The sequence below is a fragment of the Rhizophagus irregularis genome, chromosome 26 (assembly GCF_026210795.1).
Source record: "Rhizophagus irregularis chromosome 26, complete sequence".
NCBI lineage: Eukaryota > Fungi > Glomeromycota > Glomeromycetes > Glomerales > Glomeraceae > Rhizophagus > Rhizophagus irregularis.
This window is the reverse complement of record NC_089454.1, coordinates 479,580-505,494: the sequence shown is the minus strand read 5'-3', so window position 1 is coordinate 505,494 and position 25,915 is coordinate 479,580. Positions and strand designations below refer to the sequence as shown.

The following is a 25,915-nucleotide window of genomic DNA, read 5'->3' as shown; positions in this document are numbered from 1 at the left end:
TTTCCCCTTCCCCCCGCCTTATAATTACGGAAAAATTTTTTTATTTACATTTCACCCTCAATCCCATGAGCTGGAGATTAAAATTCATTATCACTATCATTTTATTATACTCTATGCCTATAGTAAGTTATTTACTATATAAAAAAATACAAGTGTACATTATTATAAAACTCAACAGATATGAACCCGACTGGATGGAATTTAAACCAATACAAATAAATCAGACTGATTAAAGTTTTAATTATTCTTAAGATCTGAGAGGGTATTTCATAAAATATCCCTAATTTCGGTTATAAATTATTAAGCATGTTATACATATCTTAATAAAAGCTTATTGTATTATATCCATCTCGGGAATTACCGAATTACATAATTTGTCGCTCTTTGTTTTGCGTAATTTTCAATTTTTAATAATTCTTCTAATCCTAACTTAATTCAGTTGATCTAGATTGTGGGGAATTTCGTATTTATTAATAAGATACGTGAAAAAAACAAATAAATCGTACGTTAATATCCGTTAATAAAATATTCACTAAATTTCTTATGAAATTATGTCATAAAATTACCAATCTGGTTAGTTATGTAAAGGAATATCACTTTAAGGGTATGAGAAAAATTTCACGTCCCCTAACACTCAAAAAGAAGAAAATAAAGTGAGATTCACATGTAATATTCGAGAAATATGAATTTATATAAATTATATAAAATAAAAATTTTTCAAAAGCTATGATCATTTTATCACACGGTACTGACGATAATTAGCAGGTAAAGGTTCCTCTTTTTTTTCGTGACTTTCATTCTTCACATCATCCCCATAAGATTGACGTTAATCATTTTACTTAAAAGGACACATTACCTAAAATAATAACTAAAACAATATTGTAAGCATAATTGTTTCGGCAGCTGATCTTTAAAAAATATGTTTCTCCTTTATGGTTAAAAGTACTTCAATTATCATTTAAAAATAGAAAAATTAAATTGATCTTCAATATTAAATTTTTTTTTCTTATAAATATGGGAACTTTGCTTTTACTTTTGAGATTTAGTTGAGGGAAAAAAATATATTATCTAAATTTTCATGAATTCCCCTAAAAAAAGTTTTATATAAACTTTCAAATATCTCCTCTTATCTCTCTCACGAAAATTTTAACGGAAATTCAATTGAAATTTAAAAAATGGGTAAATCTCATTCAAAAGTACCGTTACCAAGATTCAGGAGGGGTAGTCGAGATGAATACATACATGAATGTATTAATAAAAGAAAATATTATGCTTCTTATATTTTCCCTTCTGATAATGATGAAGTTGATCGATTAACAGTACAACATTATATCTTTCAACATATATGGGAATCCAATTTTTCTTCTCCTGTAAAAGATTTATTGAAAAGTGGTGCTAAAGTATTGGATGTTGGGTAAGTCAATATATGCTATATTTTATACATGTGCATATATATATATATGTGTGTGTGTTATATTTAACATTTTTTATATATTTTCTAGGTGTGGTCCCGGTGTCTGGGTTTTAGAGATGGCTGATAAGTACAGAGAAAGTACTTTCACGGGAATAGATATTGTCGCTAATTTTCCTCAAACGGTAAATAAAATTAATTTACTTTTTGAAATCCGCAATCCGCATAATTTAATTATTTTTACTAACAAAAAATATTTATTCAGATAAAACCCGAAAACACGAATTTTTTTACTGGAGAGGTTAAAAGGCTACCTTTTGAAGATAATACATTTGATTTCGTTTATATGCGATTCATGATGTTTGCTATTACAATGGATGATTGGCCTGAAGCAATAGACGAATTAGTTCGAGTATGTAAACCAGATGGATGGATCGAAATAATGGAAAGAGATATACTTTGGTATAATGAGACAGAAATAGTTCGGAATTGGAGAACAAGAAGTAAATTGATTTTTAATTTTTTTTTAAAATTTTATTTTTTATATAATTTATTTAAATTTTTAAAATTATTTATCTTTTTTTTTTATTAGTCGTCGATAAACTGAGAGAAGAAAAAGGAATTGAACTTATTATAACTCCACATATTCCAAGATTTTTATATACAAATGATAAATTGACTAATATTAAATGTGATGAAAGAGAAGCAAAAATTTCTTGGGGTGGAAAAATATATGAAGCTTATGGAAAAATGATAATATGGGGTGCAAAAAATTTATCAAATGCAATATCAGAAATTCAATTTAATGAAGGTGAATATGATTATTTAGTTGATGTTGCAATCGATGATATTGCCAAGAACAAAGGATATGATAAAAGTTACCGATTTTGGGCTCAAAAAAAAATATGTTAATGTTAATCTATGCTATATCTCTTTTAAGATCTGTATTTATATGTAAATTATTTTTTTTTTGTATCATTATGTGTATTATGGTGTATTATGTGTATTATGTGTATTATGTGTATTATGTGTAATTATGTGTAATTATGTGTATTATATATATTATGTGTATTTTTCTTTCTCTATTCTCTCTATTTTAAAAACAGAGTATGTAAGATAAATATGTACAAATTATGCGAAATAAAATATGATTGGTCAAAATTAATTTCTTCGGGTTTTATGCCTTTTTTAAAATTATAGTGACATCATTTCTATTACTACCACCTTAATCACGTGCAACCAATCATTTTATAAGATATGCAACAAAGATTTCCCCCTAAAATATTACTTCATTGCACATCAGTTTTTTTTTATGGAGATTTTCAAAATCCATGACCTGTCGTCATTTCGGCCCCCCTAGATAATATAATTGTTGTGATCGACAAATGACGATCTACGTATTTATAATCCTTTTCGATCAGAAAAATTATTTGTGTTCTATTACAAATTTGAAATCACATTTTATTTAGGTGCAATGTAATATTAGAAATATTAGAAATTTACATTTTTACATTTTTTTTTTAATCGGGAATAAATCCGATTTTTTTTTTTGTAAATAATAAAGTACAAAATTTTTAATTCATTGATCAAGATCATGAGAAATTTCCTTATATATATATATTTATAGGAGAGATACATAACGAAAATCGAATAAGTTTAGGCTATATTGAAAATAGAGTTTGGAAGTTTTAAAGTTTGGAAGTTTGGAAGTTTGGAAGTTCTGAAGTTTAAGAGCTTTTTTTTTTTCTTATCGTATTACTCTCTTTTCAAGTAATTTGCAATTTATTGTAATTTTCAAAAGAAATTAACGCGTAATAAACTTTAATTTCATAAATTTCATACATTAGTCGCGTGATTCACCACGTTAAAAAGTGACGATCTATCCGATCTATCTCGTTATATATTTATATAAACTTGATTTGTTTTCCTAATTCGGATGTTAACAGTTAATCTTTTTTTACTGGAACTTAATTTAAAGATGGGAAAGTTCATATTTAGTTATTTTACGTGAATCTCAACTCGTGAAAATATAAAAGAAAATTTCACGGAAAAAAAACGTTTGATTCACGTGTATTTCACATAATCAATAGATAAAATGTTCTATCTAGAATTGTCTATTAATCGGAATCTCCAAGTTTATATTAGTGATATAAAGCTTAAATTTAACTCCAGAAAATTAAAGACTTGCATATACTTTTAAAATAGTTTATAGTATAATAGTAATATGTTATCACGATGAAATTAAATATATATAACACATAATTTTTTCCCACAAATATTAAAACCCGGAAAATATATAAAATAAGTTGGGAAAATTCTTTAATTCTATCTGATGACAAGAATTTTAACTATTTATATAAATATTCGGAAGTGTGTTTTAAATCTATCTATCATCCCGACAGATAATCTAACATTTATTTTTTGAAGGGAGATGTCGCATTTCAATAAGTAGCTAATATGGTAATCATTCGTCAGATCATATTTCAATTTCCTCACTTCATCATTTGGGATTTGGTATAGTTGATGACGAAATAATCGATCGATAGATGGCGTTTAAAATAATTGTACTGCGCGCGCCGCAAATTATTGTCATATAACGTCATTCTTCAAATCACAACAAATCACAATAAATCACATGTTCATTGTGAAACATATTGAGTTAAAATTATGCCTGTTTACTATTTTTAGAAATGAATTTTTTCTCTGTTTAGTTAAATTTATGGCAACCCCTTTGCGTAACTTTGCAGAAATTTTGTCAAAAATAAAAATAAAAAAAAAAAGGATTCCCCTTGCATTTGGTAATAAAAACCTTATTATATTCTTTAACGGGAATTCTCCTTTTTTCTCTTTATTTAAATGACAACTTTACGGAATAATTTACTTATTTATCATCATCATAATTTTAATTTGTTCCCTAATATATTAAAAATATATTATACAAAAGGTTTTCTAAAGATAAATTAATAATAATGTCATATACTTCAGTACCAACAGAACCTGAAAATGCTACAATAGCAATTGGAGGAAGAAGATATTCTTCAGATACACCAACAAGAATGTTCATGCTTCCAAATGGTGATGGTTTTAATTCTACACCACCACCTCCAACTGGAAGTCAATTACGTCGTTCTTCAAAGATTGGACGTTTATCAGGAGAATTTAAGAGAGAAAGTATAAGAGCTAAACTTTCATCAAAGTATAAATTAGTCAGTCCTGAAAATGAAGAACCACAACATATAAAAATTGTTATGCCTTTACCTTCTCAATTATCGAATGATTTAAAAGATGAACAAGAAACATTTTCTACACATAGTAATAATAAAACATTTAAAGAAATATTGAAAATGCCTTGGATTGATGAAAATGAGAATAAATTTAGTAAAAAATTTTGGCTGATATTTGTCATTAGTTTACTTATACTTTTCGGAATTTCAATAATCGGATTTGGTAAGTTTTTCCTTATTTATATTAAAAAGGTATTATGATGTTCTCTTTAAAAATAATTACATCTAAATTATCTAAATTGGAATCCTTCGTTTTATTTTTTTTTTTAGGAATATATGCATATAACATATGAAATGAGAATATTTATTCTTGTGTTACAAACACTAAAATAGCAGATGATTAATATGAATATGTACTGCGGAGTATTTCACGAACTTTTTACGTCATATTTATATTTGCTTATCATCTCTCACACACACAAAAATATGTATATATGGGCATGCGTATACATCTTTTAGTATTTAAACTTTGAATTTAATACCTTTCACAGATTTAAATTCTAGTATTTAAACTTTGAATTTAATATCTTTCGCACAGATATTGTTGTAATAAAATATGTAAGATTTTTTACACTGGGGAGTGGGGACCCCAGGCCAAACTATCATTTTTTTTTTCCTTGTCAAAATCTGTAATGTACAAATCAATTTTCTTATCATGCATTTCATATTACGGCATAATGCATATTTGCATGGTGTCGCTGCGTTTGAACTAAACCTATAATGTATTTTTAAATGAAATTTTAATACAATGGCCAATTTAATAAAGAATTTTTTGTTTACAATATATTAATTTAAAATTTCTAATTCACTCGTTGATAGTTTTTAAAATAAAATAGATAATTTTATATAAAATCCTCTGACGATGAGAGATCTCGATCATTTGGTTAATCCTATACAATTTAAAATACATTAATATATTATAAATTGCTTTACTGGGATCATGAAAGAGAAATTTTTAATTCAAAACCCCTAATCGAACTCATGAGGCGTTCTGCGTTCTAAAAAGAAATTCAAAAAAAAAAAAAAAAAAAATACAAAAAAAATGTCAAAATAAAGTAAAAATAAAATATACATGAATAGTTGAATACATATATGTATATTTATGTTTACATTTCTGTCTGAATCATCAAACACTTATATTATATAAGTTTCTTTATAAAGTTTCATCTTCCATACCATTGTCAAATGGGGACATTGTTTTCTTTCATCATGTTATGTGGGACAATAAACAAAATAAAAAAGTTACACCGTTTTATATAAGATATATTTAAGAATATATTTTTTTTTTCCGTTATTTTTAATATTGTTCCCTCTTTTTTTCATTTTTTTTTTAAAGCCTTCAAGGAAAAAAAATTTCTTAAAATATGCATAATAATAATAATTTAAAAACCGAATTTGGGGGTGAAATTGGAGGTAATTTATCTTTAATTAATTGATTTATAATCACGTGCTATTGATTAAATTAAATTGTTTAAATCAGAACGATATAAAATTATAAGAAATTGTCGATACGGAAATAACCTTAACGTTTATAAAGCCCATAAAGTGGTTAATAATAAATCAAGGATTCCTTATGTAGTAAAGTGTTATGATACAATAGAAGCATTCAAAATAGAGTCACAGATGTTAAAAATGTTAAAGGATGTAAAGGTAATTTATTTTTATGTATGTAGAATCCCATCCAGAAAAAAAAATTAATATAATTTTATTTTATAGAATATTATGCAGATGATAGACATTTACCCACAACAATCAATTATCATTTGCGAATGTGCTTTATATGACTTAGAAACATTTTTAGGTCACCAGGATTATGGTCAGCGACATAAAGAGAAAGATGAAATAGTAAAGGTAAATTAATTTTATTATTATTTATATTAAACTTCATTATTTTTTAAAAAATTTACAAATTTTTATTAGGATATTGTTTCGGGTCTCTCGGAACTTCAAAAGCATAACATAGGTAGTAATTTTACTATCGTCTATCATCTATTCATAGTAATTTATTTTTAATTGACAAACACTTCTTGGTTTATCTTAATGTAGTACATACTGAATTATCACCGAAAAATATAATGTACTTTAAAAATAAAGATGATTGTGACGAAAGATGGAAGCTAATTGATTTTGACTCTGCATGTATTGTTGATAAAGATGATGTAAAAATTATAACAAATTATTCAGCCCCTGAAATTATAAGATCGCACGAAAATAAAACAGAAATTAAAGCAAATTTTGCGATGGACATGTTTTCTTTTGGACTCGTTTTATATTTTCTTGAAACAGGTACATTTTTGATGGCGCAGTAAAATTCTAAAAAGATCTTATTATAATAACCAAATAATTTTAATTAGGTCATCACTATTGGGATGGAGAGAATGAAATAATGAAAGAAGAATTGATATCAACGAAACACTTGATAATTGATGTTCAAGATCCTACTGCCTGTTTTATTATAAAAGAACTACTTAGTAAAACTATTTTAAGTAGAATGTCACTGCAGAAATTTGTGGTAAATTATACGAATTATTTAATGATTTTAATTCTCCTTTTTTTTTATTGGCTAAAAAATTATCATATTCTAATTAATTATTACTATTTTGATAGCAATCAACATATTATACCGGAGAAACAGAAACAGGTAAGAAAAATAGATGAAAATATGAAATGAATATTTAGTTGATCAGACGTATTAAAAAGAAAATTTGTTAAACATATAGAAAACAAAAACATACATAGAATACATAATACAAATCAAACGCATAATGTTATCTTTGATAAAGCAGTCTTGGAAGGTAAATATATATATAATAAGTAAGGGTAATTTTTTATCAGGTCTGATATTAAGTATTAACTGGATTTATATTTAGAACCAATGAATCTTGATTCTAATTATATAAGTGGAATGAGCGAAGAAGAATATCGATTATATGTAGGAATTGAAAGTTTTTTAAATTATTACTCTCTAAGATATTTCTTCAAAATTTAATTGTGAAAAAAAAACTTCATTTTAGAGAGCATTTAAACCTTTTTTTGAAAGTTATCACAACGAAATGAAAAAAAACTTAGAAGAGATGGGTAGTAAAATTGATAATTGTACGGATGCCGTAAAGGACTTAACTAAGAAAATTCCACAATGGGTAAGTAATTTTTTAAATTTCATAATTCATTTATTTATTTCATTAATTTAATTAATCCTTTCTTTAAAAAAAATAATAAGTTGGTCAAAGTTAAAAATGAAAAAGTTCCAAGAGTGTTTGTTATATTCCCTGATGAAAAAGATTGGAAAAAACCAACGTATGTGATATTTTCTTTTAAATTATTTAATTTAACCGTTATTTTATTTTAACATTTGCATTTATTCGATTATAGAACATGGATGTTGGCAAAACCATTTCGTCTTTTATTTGTTTGCGAACACAAAGATCAATGGCACCTTCCAAAACAAAAAGGCTATAAAGTTCTTAAAATTCCTCAATTTATTAAAAAATATGGACCTTGGATAAATCTCTGGTAATCTATCAACAAAATAATTTCATAATTTATATAATTTATCCTCATCATCATCATTATATAACTGATATTTTGTAAATTTGACGATAGCTTAAAAGTACTATCTAGCGCTGTGGGAATTATGGCATCAAATTTATTTGCCGACGGTGTTGCTGATTTTCTATCGACGATATTTAATCTAGCTGATAATTCTGACATTATACAACATATTCAAGAAATTATTGATACAGTTGATAGTGGTGTAAAAACTATATGCGATGAACTACCTAACTTTAATCCTTTGAATAATGAGAGTAACACTCCCTATAAAATAATAAATGAATCAGGACTTCGCGAACTCAAAAGTATGTAAATTGTTTTTTTTTTGGTCACCTTTTCATATAGATTATAATTTTTTTTTCTTTTAGATTTTCTCGATACACAGGAAAATGCGGGTCATTTTGGTGGATTAGTACAATGTGTTGAAGAAGAAACTGGAGAAATATTATGGTTATGTGAAGAACATAGAGATGGATATAGTGTTAAACGAACTGACCCAGTTGTTTCGGATTCTCCTCCAACATCACCTCGAGAATGTCCACCACGTGTTTTATCAAGACCTCATCCTACGAGATTAAAGAATATAAACAAACAACTACCAAAACTTCCATTACCTACTTCTCCTGTTTTTCCTGTTTCTCCGGTTTCTCCGGCTTCTTCTACTGATACTTTATTCGTGGAAGCAGATGGTGATGGTAAAAAATTATACTTAGATCCAACACAACAATTAGAAAATATATGCCAAATACTTTTCGAAGTAATAGATAACGCAGATGCATCTAGAAGACGACATTTTAGAACCGATGATATTAGGGAAATTGCACAGAAAATGCGTGGACATGTAAATAGTTTTAGACTTTTAAGTCCAATTTGGTATGATGAAATTCAAAAGGTTAAATTTATAAGTATCTTAGAAAATCAACAATACATGTATATTCATTTTCTAAGATCGATTGTACGTTATTGTATTGGTAAGTTGTTCTCTTAAAAAAATAATAATTAGAATAATTAGAATAATTTCTAATTCCTTTCTTTTATTTAGTAAAACATGATTCTACAGTCGGTTCAAAAACAATGCAAGCGTCATTTTTGTATAATGACTTATTCGAAATTAGAAGGTTAATATAATTTTTTATTTAATGATAAACCAAAGATGATTTTCTTTTTAGTTAATACTTTTTTTTTGATTTATTTTATATAGCATAATTAAAGCCGGAAAATCATTCAATGAACATTTGTCAAAATTGATAGAAACTTTGAAATTATCGCGATCTGACATTCACAAGAATTCCGCAATACAAATTGCATTAGATAGTTTCGCTAATGAGCCTCAACTTAAAGTAAATGTGTATGATAATTTAAATATAATTAGTGATAAAGTTTTATCTAAATGGTATCATATAGCAAATCAAACATTTATAGAAACTCCGACAGAAACTGAAAACCAAGGAGAACTTTTCAACACAACACCACGATTTTTAGATGATAAGATTGTCGCGGGGAAATCGTTAAAAAACTTAAATAATAATGAAACTTTTTCGTGTATCGAGAAAGAAATTTATCTTTACCATGAACATAATTTGAATAATAATGATTTTATAATCAAATTTCATGGTTATTCAGTTTCTAATTGTAAACCAGTGTTGTTTTATGATTATGCGGAACATGGTGATCTCTACACATATATTCAAGTAAATCATGATTCATCAAGAAATCTCCTGAAAGATTGGGGGAAAAAAATTAAATTAGCATGGGAAATAACTCAGGGCGTAAAATTTTTGCATAATGTAAGAATTTAAAACGGATACATCAAATTCTTTTCAAAATTTACGTACAATTTATTAATAATAATATTTATATTTTTTTTTTACAGCAAAAAATTTTACATTTGGACCTTCGAAGTGCAAATATTTTACTGAAAGAAGATGAAATGGGGGAGTTGATACCAACAATATCTAATTTCCTGTGGAGTAGAGACACATGTGATAACAAAACTTTCGTGTATCCAAAAATAGCATCTAAAGAAAAAATTTGGAAAAGATGGCATGATCCGGATAGATTGCTTAATGAAGAAAATATTACATCATCATCCGATATATATAGTTTAGGATTATTATTTTGGGAAATCGCTTGTTGTGAGAAAGAAAATTTACCATTTAAAGGAATTCAAATTAAATATCTTTATAGTTATTTACATAAAAATAATCAAGAAAAAATGCCAGAGTTACCAAAAGAATATCAACGTTGGGAAAATATAGTAAAAAAAATGTGTCACTTAAAAGCAGAAGAACGGTGTAATATTGGAAGTGTAGAGATAATCATGGGAAAATTATATAAAAGAAGATCAGAATCACAGTCTTCTGTCTCAACTCTTCAATCTTTTAAATCAGAACAGTTGCCTCAATTTTCTATCTCTCAATTTAAAGATACTGAGACCTAAATATTATTAGATACATTTATTTAATTTATTTTGTTTTTTAACCATTATTTATTTTTTTTTAAAAAAAAAATCGTGTAATATATATTTATTAAATATACAATACTATATATGTACATTTATTTGAATGATTTTAGAAACATTATCACAAATGAGTACATGGGATTAAATTCTCCCAATTTAATTCTTCTTTCTCATAATAAAAAACAATAACGCAATACTTCATATTCTACATTTTAACCAAAAAGTATTCAAGAATCAAGATAATAAAAAAAATTTTATAAATGTCAATTACTTTTGAATTTGTTGCATTCAATTTTAAAAATGGTATACATATTACCAGCATAATTATTGCCTTTATTATTATCATATTTTCGATTAAATAAATATATTTTAAATGTATAAGACTAATTTTAACCCGGGGTGATTTAACCTAGTACTAGTAAATTTTATATAACTAGGAAACGGGAACCGTTGTAAGTCCGGAGCGAGGTATAATAAATAAAGATGTAGCGATATTCTACTAATTAGCAGCATAACGCCTTGGAATTCCTGGACAGAGAAACTCACGTGATTGAAAATTTACACGTTATTTCCATAGATCATCATAGTGCGTAGACATATATAGTCCTTCGCTTCGCTCCGGACAATTATATGAATTATTCACCCCTATCATGTGATAAATTTGATTCGGCTGACTAATATTTATAGTTACACTATATGTTTATATTATTTTTTTCGTTTTTTCCTTCCCCCTTGTTTTTTTCTTTTCTCTCTGTTTCGTTTTATTTTCCTTCCTTTTCCCATTCCATTTCCTTTTTTTGTTTATTATTTTTATCTGCTTTCTTTTTTTTCTTTAGTACATTTTTTTAGGCTCTTCCAGATTTTACAATTTCTAATACAATATTATATCTTAACGTGTTAAAAAGGTACGTTCTCTTTTTTTATTGGTTTTGTTTTTTAATTTTGTTCCTTACTAACTATATTTTCTTTTCTTTATGCCATTCTTTAACTCCTTTCTCTTCAACATTATATGACGCGTTTTGCTCTTAACTTGCTTTTATTTGGTCATTAACTTTTTTTGGGTTCACTCTTAAACTTAATTATGGGGATTTTTTCTTTTTTCTTTGTGATGGGTATCTTTTTTTATTCTTTAATATTTAGGTTCTTGCTTATTTTCTAATTTTTATTCTTTACTAACTATCTTTTCTTTACTCTATACTGCTCTTTGACTTAATATGTTTTACTTTTCTGTCACGAATTTTACTTTTTGATTTCATAGGTTTCATCATCATTTCATTCTTTAACTTTTTACATGAGTTTCATTCTTTATTCTTATAGCTTTGTTCTTTTGTTTGCTTTGTTATTGTCATGTATTTTTTTGTGTATATGTACCATAATTACTAGTCCTGTTAAAAATAAATAAAGTATGAGTTTTTTCTAATTAATAAACTTTGATTAAATGTTTTTAAACAAAAAAATTTTTGCGAATAAAAGTGTTGCAAATTTTCAGTAACGTAGATAAATTAAATTAACCAATCAAAATTGATTGGTGTAAAATATAAATTTTTAGGGGGGGGGGTGATTTAACCTGGGTTATTTAACCCGGGGGCAAGTTAGCAAAACTCGATTTTATGTGTAGCATAATTAAAGCCGGAAGATTATTCAATGAATATTTATCAAAATTAATAGAAGCTTTGGAATTACCGGAGCATGACTTCCACAGAAATTCCGTAATTCAAACTGAATTAGATAATTTCGCTAATGAACCAGATCTTAAAGTAAATGTTGGTGATAATTTAAATATAATTAGCGATAAAATTTTATCTAAAAGATCAAGTCAAGTATGTAGTATTTCTCCGACAGAAATTGATGGGGAATTTTTCAAAACGACAATACGATCTTTAAACAATAAGGTTGTCGCGGGAAAATAACTAAAACACCTTACTAACAATAATAGTTTTTTATGTATCGAGAAAGAGATTTATCTTTACCATGAACATCAATTGAATAATCATGACTATATAATTAAATTTCATGGTTATTCAGTTTACAGTTGTAAACCGATATTGTTTTATGATCATGCAGAATATGGAGACCTCTTCGCATATTTCCAAGTAAATCATAGATCATCGAACCTCTTGAAAGATTGGAGAGATAAAATCAAATTAGCATGGGAAATAACTCAGGGCATAAAATATTTGCATAATGTAAGAATTTAAAAATGCCGTACATCGAATTCTTTTCAAAAATTTTACATATTTTTAATATAATAATAATATTTCTTTTTTCAGCAAAAAATTTTACATTTGGACCTTCGAAGTGCAAATATTTTACTTGAACAAGACGGAATAAGGAAAACTTTAATACCAAAATATCTAATTTTCTGTGGAGCAGAAACTTACACGATAACAAAACTTTTGTTTGTCCAAAAATAAAATCCAAAGAAAAAGTTTGGAAAAGATGGTATGACCCGGAAAGATTATTAAATAAAGTCTTGTTGCATGACATCTGATATATATAGTTTAGGATTATTATTTTGGGAAATCGCTTGATGTAAAGCAGGAAATTTGCCATTTAAAAAAGTTTCAATTAAAAATCTTTATAATCATTTACAGAAAAAATAATCAAGAAACAATGCCAAAGTTACCAATAGAATATCAACGTTGGAAGGATATAGTAAACAAAATGTGTCAATTCAAATCAGGAGAACGTAATGATATTGGAAGTGTAGAGATAATTATGAGAAATTTATATAAGGGAAGATCAGGATCAATGTCTTCTATCTCAACTGATGCGACTTACTATTAAGTCAAAATTATTATTTTAAAGATTTATTTTATCTTATTTTTATCATAATTGGTTTTCATATAATATATGTATCTATAACATTATAACGAAATAAAAAAAAAAATTTTCTCTGGAATTGTACGATATATACACACAAACATACATACACATATTATAGATTTGTGTTGTGAATTTCCTTGCTCTTCGTCATTTTTTCAAAGATCTAAGATAAGAGATGACTGTGTAAAAAAATAATGTGTCGCTCTGAACATCATAACGTATACACCCGCCGTACTTAAAATTGATAATCCGTAGAGACTTTAACTAGGAAAATTTCAAACTATGTGGAAATTATTATTTACACGGGCACGGCTGTTAGATCGATTTAATATGGGGAATTTTTGCACTGGGAAATGCTATAAAATTAATTCTTGGCGTATAATAATTTTTCGGCGCAATACCCAAAATATGCAAGGAACGAAACCAATTTTGCTTATCATGCAAAAAAAAAATTTAAGGAATGCATATTTACATGATAGTGTTGCAACTGCATTGAACTAAACCTATAATGTACCTCTAAATGAAAAATGGTTTTGGCAGTGACAATATTTGATTCATTCGAAACATAGTAAACATATGAATATGGAATTTAAAACGATCTTTTGGTTTTATTGTAAATATATTACTTTACTAGGATTTGTCAGGAATAGAATTTTCTCAATGAATTGTTCTTTTATGTGGAACAGTAAATTGTATATCTTACTTCTTTCGATTGAATTTATTATTACCCTCACTTTTTTTTTTAACAAAAAAAAAATTCTTTAAACATGCATAATAATTTAAGAGACAAGCTTGAGGGTAAAGTTGGAGGTAATCTCTCTAATGAATTGAGTAACAATCGCGTAACATGAATTAAATAAAATTATTTTAATAGAACGATATAAAATTATAAGAAATTTCCGATACGGTAAAGATCTTAACGTTTATAAAGCCTATGAAGTGGATAATGATAAATCAAGAGTTCCTTATATGATAAAATCTTATAAAACAAGAGAAGCATTCGAAATAGAGTCACAGATGTTAGAAATGTTAAAGGATGTAAAGGTAATTTATTTTTATGTATGAAGAATTCCATTCAGAAAAAAAAAATTAATATAATTTTGTTTTAAATATAGAATATTATGCGAATGATAGACATTTACCCACAGCAATCAATTATCGTTTGCGAATGTGCTTTATATGACTTGGAAATATTTTTAGGTCATCAGGATTATAGTCAGCGACATAAAGAGAAAGATGAAATAGTAAAGGTAAATTAATTTTATTATTATTTCTACAAAATTCATTATTTTCTTAAAAATTTACAAATTTTTATTAGGATATTGTTTCGGGCCTCTTGGAACTTCAAAAGCATAACATAGGTAGGTAATTTTACTATCGTCTATCATCTATTCATAGCAATTTATTTTTAATTGACAACACTCTTGGTTTATCTTAATGTAGTACATACTGAATTATCACCGAAAAATATAATGTACTTTAAAAATAAAGATGATTATGACGAAAGATGGAAACTAATTGATTTTGACTCAGCATGTATTGTTGATAAAGATGATGTAAAAATTATAACAAATTATTCAGCCCCTGAAATTATAAGATCGCACGAAAATAAAACGGAAATTAAAGCAAATTTTGCGATGGACATGTTTTCTTTTGGACTCGTTTTATATTTTCTTGAAACCGGTACATTTTATTTTTGATGGCGCAGTAAAATTCTAAAAGATTTTATTATAATAACCAAATAATTTTAATTAGGTCATCACTATTGGGATGGAGAGAATGAAATAACGAAAGAAGAAATGATATCAACAAAGCGCTTGATAATTGATGTTCAAGATCCTACTGCCTGTTTTATTATTAAAGAACTACTTAGTGAAACTATTTTAAGTAGAATGTCACTGCAAAAATTTATGGTAAATACGAATTATTTAATGATTTTAATTCTCCTTTTTTTTATTGGCTAAAAATTATCATATTCTAATTAATTATTACTATTTTGATAGCAATCAACATATTATACCGGAGTAGCAGGTAGAAAAAATAGATGGAATGATGAAATGAATATTTACGTATTAAAAAGAAATTTGCTAAACATATAGAAAACAAAAACATGTATAGAATATATAATACAAATCAAACGGCAGTCTTGGCAGGTAAATATATATAATAAGAAAGGGTAATTTTTTATCAGGTCTGATATTAACTGGATTTATATTTAGAACCAATGAATCTTGATTCTAATTATATAAGTGGAATGAGAGAAGAAGAATATCGATTATATGTAGGAATTGAAAGTTTTTTAAATTATTACTCTCTAGGATATTTCTTCAAAGTTTAATTGTGAAAAAAAAACTTCATTTTAGAGAACATTTAAACCTTTTTTTGAAAATTATCACAACGAAATGAAAAAAAACTTAGAAATGATGGGTAGTAAAATTGATGATTGTACGAATGACCTAAAGGACTTAACTAAGAAAATTCCACAATGGGTAAATAATTTTTTAAATTTCATAATTCAATTCATTAATTTAATAAATCCTTTCTTTAAAAAATAATAAGTTGGTCAAAGTTAATAATGAAAAGGTTCCAAGAGTGTTTGTTATGGTTCCTGATGATAAAGATTGGAAAAGACCAACGTATGTGACATTTCTTTTAAAATATTTAATTTAACCGTTATTTTATTTTTAACATTGCATTTATTCGATTGTAGAACATGGATGTTGTCAAAACCATTTCGTCTTTTATTTGTTTGCGAACACAAAGATCAATGGCACGTTCCGGATCAAAAAGGCTATAAAGTTCTTAAGATTCCTCAATTTATTAAAAAATATGGACCTTGGATAAATCTCTGGTAATCTATCAAGAAAACAATTTCATAATTTATATTATTTATCCTCGTCATCATCATTATATAACTGATATTTTGTAAAATTTGACGATAGCTTAAAAGTATTGTTTAGCGCTGTGGGAATTATGACGTCGAATTTACTTCCAAACGGTGTTGCTGATTTTCTATCGACGATATTTAATCTAGCTGATAATTCTGACTTTATGCAACATATTCAAGAAATTATTAATACAGTTGATAGTGGCGTAAAAACTATATGCGATAAACGTCCTGATTTTAATCCTTTAAACAATGAGGGTGTCATTCCCTATAAAATGATAAATGAATCAGGACTTCGCGAACTCAAAAGTATGTAAATTGTTTTTTTTTTTTGGTCACCTTTTCATATAGATTGTAATTTTTTTTTCTTTTAGATTTTCTCGATACACAGGAAAATGCGGGTCATTTTGGTGGATTAGTACAATGTGTTGAAGAAGAAACTGGAGAAATATTATGGTTATGTGAAGAACATAGGGATGGATACAGTGTTAAACAAATTGACCCAGTTGCTTCTGATTCTCCTCCATCATCACCCCGAGAATGTCCACGTGTTTTATCAAGGACCTATCCTTCGAAATTAAAGAATTTAAACAAACAACTACCAAAACTTCCATTACCTACTTTCCCTGTTTTTCCTGTTACTCCGGTTTCTCCGGCTTCTTCTACTGATACCTTAATCGTGGAAGTAGTAGGTGATGGTAAAAAATTATACTTAGATCCATCACAACAATTAGATCATATATGCCAAATACTTTTCGAAGTAATAGATAACGCAGATGCATCTAGAAGACGACATTTTAGAACTGATGATATTAGGGAAATTGCACAGAAAATGCATGGACATGTAAATAGTTTTAGACTTTTATGTCCAATTTGGTATGATGAAATTCAAAAAGTTAAATTTATAAGTATCTTAGAAAATCAACAATACATGTATATTCATTTTCTAAGATCGATTGTACGTTATTGTATTGGTAAGTTGTTCTCTTAAAAAAAATAATAATTAGAATAATTAGAATAATTTCTAATTCCTTTCTTTTTTTTTATTATTTAGTAAAACATGATTCTACAGTCGGTTCAAAAACAATGCAAGTGTCATTTTTGTATAATGACTTATTCGAAATTAAAAGGTTAATATAATTTTCCTATTTAATGATAAACCAAAGATGATTTTCTTTTAGTTAATACTTTTTTTTTTTATTTATTTTATATATAGCATAATTAAAGCCGGAAAATTATTCAATGAACATTTGTCAAAATTGATAGAAACTTTGAAATTATCGCGATCTGACATTCACAAGAATTCCACAATACAAGATGAATTAGATAGTTTCGCTAATGATCCTCATATTAACGTAAATGTTGATGATAATTTAAATATAATTAGTGATAAAGATTTATCTAAATGGTATTATATTGCAAATCAAGTGAGTAGAGTTTCTGAGGAAGTAGTAATTGAAGGGGATTTTTACAAAACGACAAACCGTTCTTTAAATGATAAGATTGTCGTGGGAAAATCGTTAAAACACCTAAATAACAATGATACTTTTTTATGCATCGAGAAAGAGATTTATCTTTACCATAAACATCAACTGAATAATAATGATTATATAATTAAATTTCATGGTTATACAGTTTCCAACTGTAAACTAATGTTGTTTTATGATTACGCAAAATATGATGACCTCTTCACATATTTCCAATCTAATCATAAGTCATTGAATCTCCTGAAAGATGGTAAAGATAAAATCAAATTAGCATGGGATATATCTCAAGGCGTAAAATATTTACATAATGTAAGGATTAAACGTTATAGTATCAAAATTTTCTTTTCAAACATTTACACGAAATTAATCATATATATCTTCTTTTTTTATAGAAAAAAATTTTACATTTGGACCTTCGAAGTGCAAATATTTTACTTGAACAAGACGAAGTAAGAAAAACATTAAAACCAAAAATTTCCAATTTTTTGTGGAGCATAAACTTATGCGATAACAAAACTTTTGTGTATCCAAAAATAACAATTTCACCTAAAGACAAAGTTTGGAAAAGATGGTATGATCCGGATAGGTTATTAAATAGAGAAAGTCTTGTTGCATCATCTGATATATATAGTTTAGGATTATTATTTTGGGAAATCGCTTGGTGTGAAGCAGGAAATTTGCCATTTAAAAACGTTTCAATTAAAAATCTTCATAATCATTTACAAAAAGGTAATCAAGAAACAATGCCAAAGTTACCAATAGAATATCAACGTTGGAAGGGTATAGTAAATCAAATGTGTCAATTCAAATCAGAAGAGCGTTATAATATTGGAGACGTAGAGATAATTATGGGAAATTTATATAAGGGAAGATCAGAATCAATGTCTTCTTTCTCAACTGATGCGACTTACTATTAAATTAAAATTATTATTTTAAAGATTTCTTTTATCTTATTTTATCATAATTGGTTTCATATAATATATGTATCTATAACATTTTAATTATAACGAAATAAAAAAAGAAATTTTCTCCGGAATTGTACGATATATATACACACAAACATACATACACATAATATAGATTTTGTGTTGTAAATTTCCTCGCTCCTCGACATTTTTTCAAGATCTAAGAGATGACTGTGTAAAAAATTAAAAAGTGTCGCTCTGAACATCATGACATGTACACCCGTACTTGAAATTGATAATCCGTAAAGACTTTAACTAGGAAAATTTCACAATAAATAATTTTTTAAATTTCATAATTCGTTTAGTTAATTAATTAATTTAGACTTTTATAGAGAAAATTCAAAAAAAAGCTGATCAAGGTTAAACAAGAAAGGTATCATTGTATCAATGGTCCCCGATAAAAAAAAGATTGGATATTTTATTACTATGTAAAAAACATTATATTAGCCAAATGCATACTCTCCCGATAGATTGTCACACAAAAAAAACCGTATCTATTGTGGTTTAGTTCGAGTTTAAAGGTCTATAATCCAAACTATATGGAAATTATTGTTTACATGGGCACGGCTGTTAGATCGATTTAATATGGGGAATTTTTGCACTGGGGAAATGCTATAAAATTAATTCTTGGCGTATAATCATTTTTCGCCGCATTACCTAAAATATGCAAGGAACGAAACCAATTTTGCTTATCATGCATAGATGACAAAAAAAGTTTGCAGAATGCATATTTACATAGCGTTGCAACAGCATTGTACTAAACCTATAATGTACTTTTAAATGAAAAATGGGTTTGACAATGACAATATATTTAATTTTATTTTACAATATAATACAATTTAAAATTAATTCATTCGAAACATATTTATGAATATGGAATTTAAACCGATCTTTTGGTTTTATTGTAAATATATTACTTTACTAGGATTCGTCAGGAATAAATTTTCCCAATGAAGTCATGGGCGTCCTGTATAGAAAATTTACGTTTTAAAAAGAGAATAATAAATAAAGTAAAAAATTATACGTGCGTGTGAAATATATTTTTCTGTATTACAACATATATAAAACATTAGAAATTATCTAAGTTTCTTTATAAATCTAATCTTCATTCTATTGTCTAATAAGAATTGTTCTTTTATGTGGGACAGTAAATTGTATATCTTACTTCTTTTCGATTGAATTTGTTATTACCCTCGCTTTTTTTTTTTTTAAACAAACAAAAAAAAATTCTTTAAACATGCATAATAATTTAGGAGATAAGCTTGAGGGTACGGTTGGAGGTAATTAATCTCTCTAATTAATTAAGTAACAATCAAGTAACATGAATTAAATAAAATTATTTTAATAGAACGATATAAAATTATAAGAAATTTCCGATACGGTAAAGACCTTAACGTTTATAAAGCCTATGAAGTGAATAATGATAAATCAAGAGTTCCTTATGTGATAAAATCTTATAAAACAAGAGAAGCATTCGAAATAGAGTCACAAGCGTTAGAAATATTAAAGGATGCACCGGTAAATTATTTTTTTTGTATGTGTGAATTACATTTGGAAAAAAAAAAAAAATTTTTAATATGAATTTATTTTTTTGTTCAAATATATAGAATATTATGCAAATGATAGACGTTTACTCACAGCAAACAATTATTGTTTGTGAATGTGCCTTGTATGACCTGGAAACATTTTTAAGCCATCAAGATTATAGTCAGCGACATAAAGAGGAAGGTGATATAATAAAGGTAAATTTTTATATAATAATCTCGTCGACTTTTTTTTTTATAAAATAAATTCTTATATATATATATATATTACTAGAGTATTGTTTCAGGTCTCATGGAACTTCAAAAGCATAATATAGGTAAATTTTCTGAATAACATTGTCTATCAGCTATCTGTCCGCAGCAATTTTTAATTGACGACATGCTTGGCTTATTTTAATACAGTGCATACTGAATTAGCACCGAAAAATATAATGTACTTTCAAGAAAAAGATGGTTACACTGAAAGGTGGAAGTTAATTGATTTTGACTCTGCATGTATTTCTGATAAAGATGATGTAAAAATTGTAACGAATTATTCAGCCCCTGAAGTTATAAGAGCACGCGAGAATGGAACAGAAATTAAAGCAAATTTTGCGATGGACATGTTTTCTTTTGGGCTCGTTTTATATTTTCTTGAAACAGGTATTTAGGTATTTTTTTTAATACGCATTAAATTCCAATTAAAAATAAAATTTTATTAAGAATTGACATTCTTTATTATAATAATCAAATAATCTAATTAATTAGGTCAACATTATTGGGATGGAGAGAGTGAAGTAGCGAAAGAAGAAATGATATCAACAAGACACTTGTTGATTGATGTCCATGATCCTTCTGCTTGTTTTATTATAAAAGAATTACTTAGCAAAACTATAATAAATCGAATGACACTGCAAATATTTATGGTAATCGTGTAATTCAACAATTTTTAATCTCGTTATTTAATAGTTCAGATTCTAATCAATTATTATTATTTTGATAGCAATCATCATATTACACCGGAGAATCAGGTAAGCAAAATAAAATATAGAATAAATTAATTAATATTTAATTATCATATATTAAGATAATTTTGTCGAACGTATAGAAAAAAAAATGTACAGAACAAGTTTAACGATATTAGGTGATCCGATCTTGGAAGGTGAATATACGATAAGAAAGTGTGATTTCACATTCATTTTTTGATTTAATTGAATTTACATTTAGAACCAACGAATATTGCTAATAATGAATATGATTCTGATTATATACGTGGAATGAACGACGTAGAATTTCGATTGTATCAACAAGTAGGGAGCTGGAATATTTAATTTTCTTAAATTATTACTTCAAGATATTTCTTTCAAGTTAATTGCGAAAAAAAAAAATTTCTTCTAGGAAACATTTAAAATTTTCCTCGAAAAATATCATAACGAAATGAAAAAAAGCCTAGAAATTATGAGCAGTAAAATTGATAATTGTACAAAAGCTGTAGAGGGTTTAACTACGAAAATTCCACAATGGGTTAAGTAATTTTTAAATTCCAAATTCATTTATTAATTAATTAAAATTAACCTTTTTTATTTTATAAAAAAAAAACAGTTGGTCAAGGTTAAACATGAAAAGGTACCAAGAGTGTTTGTTATGGTCCCTGATAAGAAAGATTGGAAAAAACCAGCGTATGTAAAATATTTTTTTTTTTTAAAAAAAATAAAAAAATCTTTTATTCAACCATTATTTCATTTTTTACATTGCATTTATTCATTATAGAGCATGGATGTTATCAAAGCCCTTTCGTCTTTTATTTGTTTGTGAGCATAAAGGACAGTGGCACATTCCGGAACAAACGGGTTACAAAGTTCTTCAAGTTCCTCAGTTTATTAAAAAATATGGACCTTGGATAAGTCTCTGGTAAACTATAAAAAAAAAATTATTCTCATAATATTATATTGTTTTTACCATTTAATAACCGAAATTTATAAATTTTGACAATAGTTTAACAGCATTATCTGGAGTTATGGGTGTCATGGCACCAAGCATATTTAACGTATTTCCAAACAGTATCGCTAATATTCTATCAGCAGTATTTAATACGGCAGATAAACCTGGCTTTATGCAACATATCCAAGAAATCATTGATACAATTGACATTGGTGGAAAAACTATAAACGATGAATGTCCTAATTTTAATCCTTTGAGCAAAGATCGTAACATTCCTTATCAAATGATAAATGAAACAGGGCTTCGTGAACTCAAAAGTATGTGATTTTTTTTTTGATCACCTTTTTTTCATCTAGATTAAAAAATTTTTTATTTTAGGATTTCTTGATACAAATGAAAGTACGAATCAATTTGGTGGATTAGTACAATGCGTCGAAGAAGACACTGGAGAAATATTATGGCTTTGTGAAAATCATAGGGATGGATATTGTGCTAGACAATCATCTCGGGAATATTCGCCACGTAAAACTTCAAATCAATATCCGAAAAATATAATTGTACCACCAAAAATTTCAACACATACACATCCAGCTGAATCTACATACGTACCACCAAAAACTCCAATACATACACGTGCGGCTGAAACTACATATGCACCGCTAAAATTCCCTTCCTCAGTTGAAGTATCATCAAATATTTCATTACCTACTCCTCCGGTTGAAGTATCATCAAATATTCCTTTACCTACTTCTCCTGGGTTTCCCATTTCTCCGGTTGAAACTATATTCGTACCACCAGTATCAAATGATGATGATAAAAAATCATATAATGATGACAGCGACTTAACCAAAAAATTTGACTATGTATATAAAATACTTTGCGAAGTGATAGAGAACGCTGTTGCGTCTAAAAGAAAACACTTTAGAAACGATGATATTAGAGAAATTGCACAGAAAATGAATGAACATTTGATTAGCTTTAAAACATTAATTCTAAATAATGACCAAAAAGATAAACTTACTAGAATTTTAGAAAATCAGGAATACTTATATATTCATTTTTTAAGATTAATTGTACGTTATTGTATTGGTAAGTTGTTTATTTTTTCTTTCCTTAAAAATAATTGAAATAATTACATTGGTTTGCTAATTCGATTATTATTATTATTATCATTATTAGTAAAAGATGATTATTCAGTCGTTTCATTTACAAAGCAAATGTCATTTTTGTGTAGTGACTTAATCGATATTAATAGGTTAGTGTATAAATATATTTTTTTATTATAACCTAAAACCTATGATTCTAATTTATTTATTTTCTTTCGATGGATTTTGCATGTAGAATAATTGGTGCCGGGAAATTATTCAATGAACATTTATCAAAATTAATAATTGTTAAAAAGGATTTCCAAACTAAATTAGAACGTTTCGTTAATGATCCGGATCTTAAAGTAAACGTTAATGATGATGATTTAAGTATAATTCATGATAAAGATTTATCTAAATGGTATCATATAGCAAATCAAGTGTGTAGAGTTTCTGAGGAAGTAATTGAAGGGGATTTTTACAAAACGACAAAACGTTCTTTAAATAATAAGATTGTCGCGGGAAAATCGTTAAAACACCTAAATAACAATGATACTTTTTTATGCATCGAGAAAGAGATTTATCTTTACCATAAACATCAACTGAATAATAATGATTATATAATTAAATTTCATGGTTATACAGTTTCCAACTGTAAACTAATGTTGTTTTATGATTACGCAAAATATGATGACCTCTTCACATATTTCCAATCTAATCATAAGACATTAAATCTCCTGAAAGATTGGAAAGAAAAAATCAAATTAGCATGGGATATATCTCAAGGCGTAAAATATTTACATAATGTAAGGATTAAACGTTATATCAAATTTTTCTTTTCAAACATTTACACGAAATTAATCATATATATCATCTTTTTTTATAGAAAAAAATTTTACATTTGGACCTTCGAAGTGCAAATATTTTACTTGAACAAGATGAAGTAGGAAAAACATTAAAACCAAAAATTTCCAATTTTCTGTGGAGCAGAAACTTATGTGATAACAAAACTTTTGTGTATCCAAAAATAATAATTTCACCTAAAGACAAAGTTTGGAAAAGATGGTATGATCCGGATAGGTTATTAAATAGAGAAAGTCTTATTGCATCATCTGATATATATAGTTTAGGATTATTATTTTGGGAAATCGCTTGGTGTGAAGCAGGAAATTTGCCATTTAAAAAAGTTTCAATTAAAAATCTTCATAATCATTTACAAAAAGGTAATCAAGAAACAATGCCAAAGTTACCAATAGAATATCAACGTTGGAAGGGTATAGTAAATCAAATGTGTCAATTCAAATCAGAAGAGCGTGATGATATTGGAAGCGTAGAGAAATTTATGGGAAATTTATATAAGGGAAGATCAGAATCAATGTCTTCTTTCTCATCTGATGGTACTTGCTGCTAAATTCACAATAATTACATCAATTTACTATTAAACCCTAATTATTCGACATATTTTTTTCTTATTATTTACTATACTATAATTTATTTTCATATAGTATGTAATTTATTTTTTTCAAACACTCAGTAAGTCTTGGTGTGACTATCCGGAAAAATCTGCCATTCGTTGAAAAAAAGTTCAATCTACTTCTTTTGACGATTCATATCAGTGTCATCCGGGCAACTTTTGTTCTGCAAATTTCCTAGACCACTGCTTTATGCAAGAAAACATCAAATGATAAATTCAACAGGACTTCGTTGGCTCAAAGCATGTAAATTATTTGTCTGATTATTATTTATTTTCCTTATTTTATTTAATCTCCTAGAGCAAATATAGTACAACGTGTTGAAGAAAACCTCAAGGTATTATGCCTATGTGAAAAACGTAGGGATGGATATTGTGTTAGACATATTCAGAATTCTAGATCTATTTTAGTTGACAGTTTACTGGGACATAAAATTATTTTTAGCATTATAATAATTTTTTGTCACAATAAACAAAATCAATTTTCTTATCATCATATTACGCATAAAAAAAAAAGTTTTTTTTAATAAAATAATAATATAATAAACATAGAATTTTATAATGATAAATCTTTGATCGATAGTACTATATGATATTAAGTATACTTTCATGGTTGTTCTATTTAATAATAAATTCGGTTTATAAATAAAAACTAGGTTCTCAACCCAATAATTTTGATGTTGTTTTCTCCCTTACTTTTTTTAAAAGAAAATAAAAAGAAAAATATTTTAATATGTATGGGTAATTTGTCTTTCTAATTAATTGCCAAGTTCACCAGCTAGATTGATGCTAATAATAATCACATAATGTAACGTTGGATTAAATAAAAAAAAGGTGTAAAACGATATGTAATTATAAGAGATTATCGATACGGTAAAGTTCTTAAACGTCTATGAAACGAACAAACTAAACTTTCATGTGATAATCTCTTTGATAATTGACTTTGACGCGAGTCACGCGACATGTATTCCTGATAAAGATTGTGTAAAATGTGTAAAAATCATATCATAACGTGATATTAA

General features: G+C 26.8%; 6 protein-coding genes across 6 annotated transcripts; all 6 read left to right on the top strand.

Moving 5' to 3' along the window:
- Nucleotides 1-1,048: 1,048 nt before the first annotated feature.
- On the top strand, nt 1,049-2,568 carry OCT59_017273 (uncharacterized protein). The gene is made up of 4 exons (XM_025318874.2): nt 1,049-1,414; nt 1,503-1,596; nt 1,677-1,914; nt 2,004-2,568. The coding sequence occupies exons 1-4, from the start codon at nt 1,176-1,178 to the stop codon at nt 2,321-2,323; spliced, it is 891 nt and encodes a 296-aa protein (XP_025175089.1). The 5' UTR covers nt 1,049-1,175; the 3' UTR covers nt 2,324-2,568.
- Nucleotides 2,569-4,229: 1,661 nt separating this feature from the next.
- OCT59_017272 (uncharacterized protein) lies at nt 4,230-4,896 on the top strand (the record flags this gene model as incomplete). Its single annotated transcript, XM_025326646.2, has 1 exon — nt 4,230-4,896. The coding sequence occupies exon 1, from the start codon at nt 4,381-4,383 to the stop codon at nt 4,894-4,896; it is 516 nt and encodes a 171-aa protein (XP_025175090.2). The 5' UTR covers nt 4,230-4,380.
- Nucleotides 4,897-6,059: 1,163 nt separating this feature from the next.
- On the top strand, nt 6,060-10,791 carry OCT59_017271 (uncharacterized protein; the record flags this gene model as incomplete). The annotated part of the gene is made up of 17 exons (XM_025318876.2): nt 6,060-6,108; nt 6,176-6,345; nt 6,412-6,546; nt 6,616-6,658; nt 6,742-6,981; nt 7,050-7,207; nt 7,303-7,336; nt 7,416-7,490; nt 7,566-7,627; nt 7,710-7,835; nt 7,916-7,992; nt 8,068-8,208; nt 8,299-8,552; nt 8,616-9,218; nt 9,290-9,365; nt 9,449-10,034; nt 10,121-10,791. The coding sequence occupies 17 exons, from the start codon at nt 6,060-6,062 to the stop codon at nt 10,685-10,687; spliced, it is 3,396 nt and encodes a 1,131-aa protein (XP_025175092.2). The 3' UTR covers nt 10,688-10,791.
- A 1,527-nt stretch (nt 10,792-12,318) lies between these two features.
- OCT59_017270 (uncharacterized protein) lies at nt 12,319-13,495 on the top strand (the record flags this gene model as incomplete). Its single annotated transcript, XM_066137381.1, has 4 exons — nt 12,319-12,600; nt 12,661-12,894; nt 12,979-13,106; nt 13,303-13,495. 4 exons carry the CDS (start codon nt 12,319-12,321, stop codon nt 13,493-13,495), a joined length of 837 nt encoding a protein of 278 aa, XP_066003973.1.
- An 806-nt stretch (nt 13,496-14,301) lies between these two features.
- OCT59_017269 (uncharacterized protein) lies at nt 14,302-18,825 on the top strand (the record flags this gene model as incomplete). The annotated part of the gene is made up of 17 exons (XM_066137380.1): nt 14,302-14,344; nt 14,409-14,578; nt 14,650-14,784; nt 14,853-14,895; nt 14,978-15,217; nt 15,290-15,447; nt 15,538-15,565; nt 15,634-15,687; nt 15,754-15,815; nt 15,898-16,023; nt 16,094-16,170; nt 16,245-16,385; nt 16,477-16,730; nt 16,796-17,395; nt 17,476-17,551; nt 17,638-18,217; nt 18,301-18,825. 17 exons carry the CDS (start codon nt 14,302-14,304, stop codon nt 18,823-18,825), a joined length of 3,312 nt encoding a protein of 1,103 aa, XP_066003972.1.
- A 1,285-nt stretch (nt 18,826-20,110) lies between these two features.
- OCT59_017268 (uncharacterized protein) lies at nt 20,111-24,833 on the top strand (the record flags this gene model as incomplete). Its single annotated transcript, XM_066137379.1, has 17 exons — nt 20,111-20,153; nt 20,222-20,391; nt 20,481-20,615; nt 20,692-20,734; nt 20,820-21,059; nt 21,165-21,322; nt 21,400-21,427; nt 21,505-21,558; nt 21,624-21,706; nt 21,795-21,920; nt 21,999-22,075; nt 22,167-22,307; nt 22,392-22,654; nt 22,716-23,426; nt 23,517-23,592; nt 23,679-24,228; nt 24,309-24,833. The coding sequence occupies 17 exons, from the start codon at nt 20,111-20,113 to the stop codon at nt 24,831-24,833; spliced, it is 3,423 nt and encodes a 1,140-aa protein (XP_066003971.1).
- Nucleotides 24,834-25,915: the final 1,082 nt, after the last annotated feature.

Coding starts and splice junctions, on each gene's coding strand:
- OCT59_017273 (XM_025318874.2), top strand. CDS start 1,176: ATGGGTAAATCTCATTCAAAAGTACCGTTACCAAGATTCAGGAGGGGT. Junction 1,415..1,502: donor GCTAAAGTATTGGATGTTGG/GTAAGTCAATAT, acceptor TATATTTTCTAG/GTGTGGTCCCGGTGTCTGGG. Junction 1,915..2,003: donor TCGGAATTGGAGAACAAGAA/GTAAATTGATTT, acceptor TTTTTTTATTAG/TCGTCGATAAACTGAGAGAA.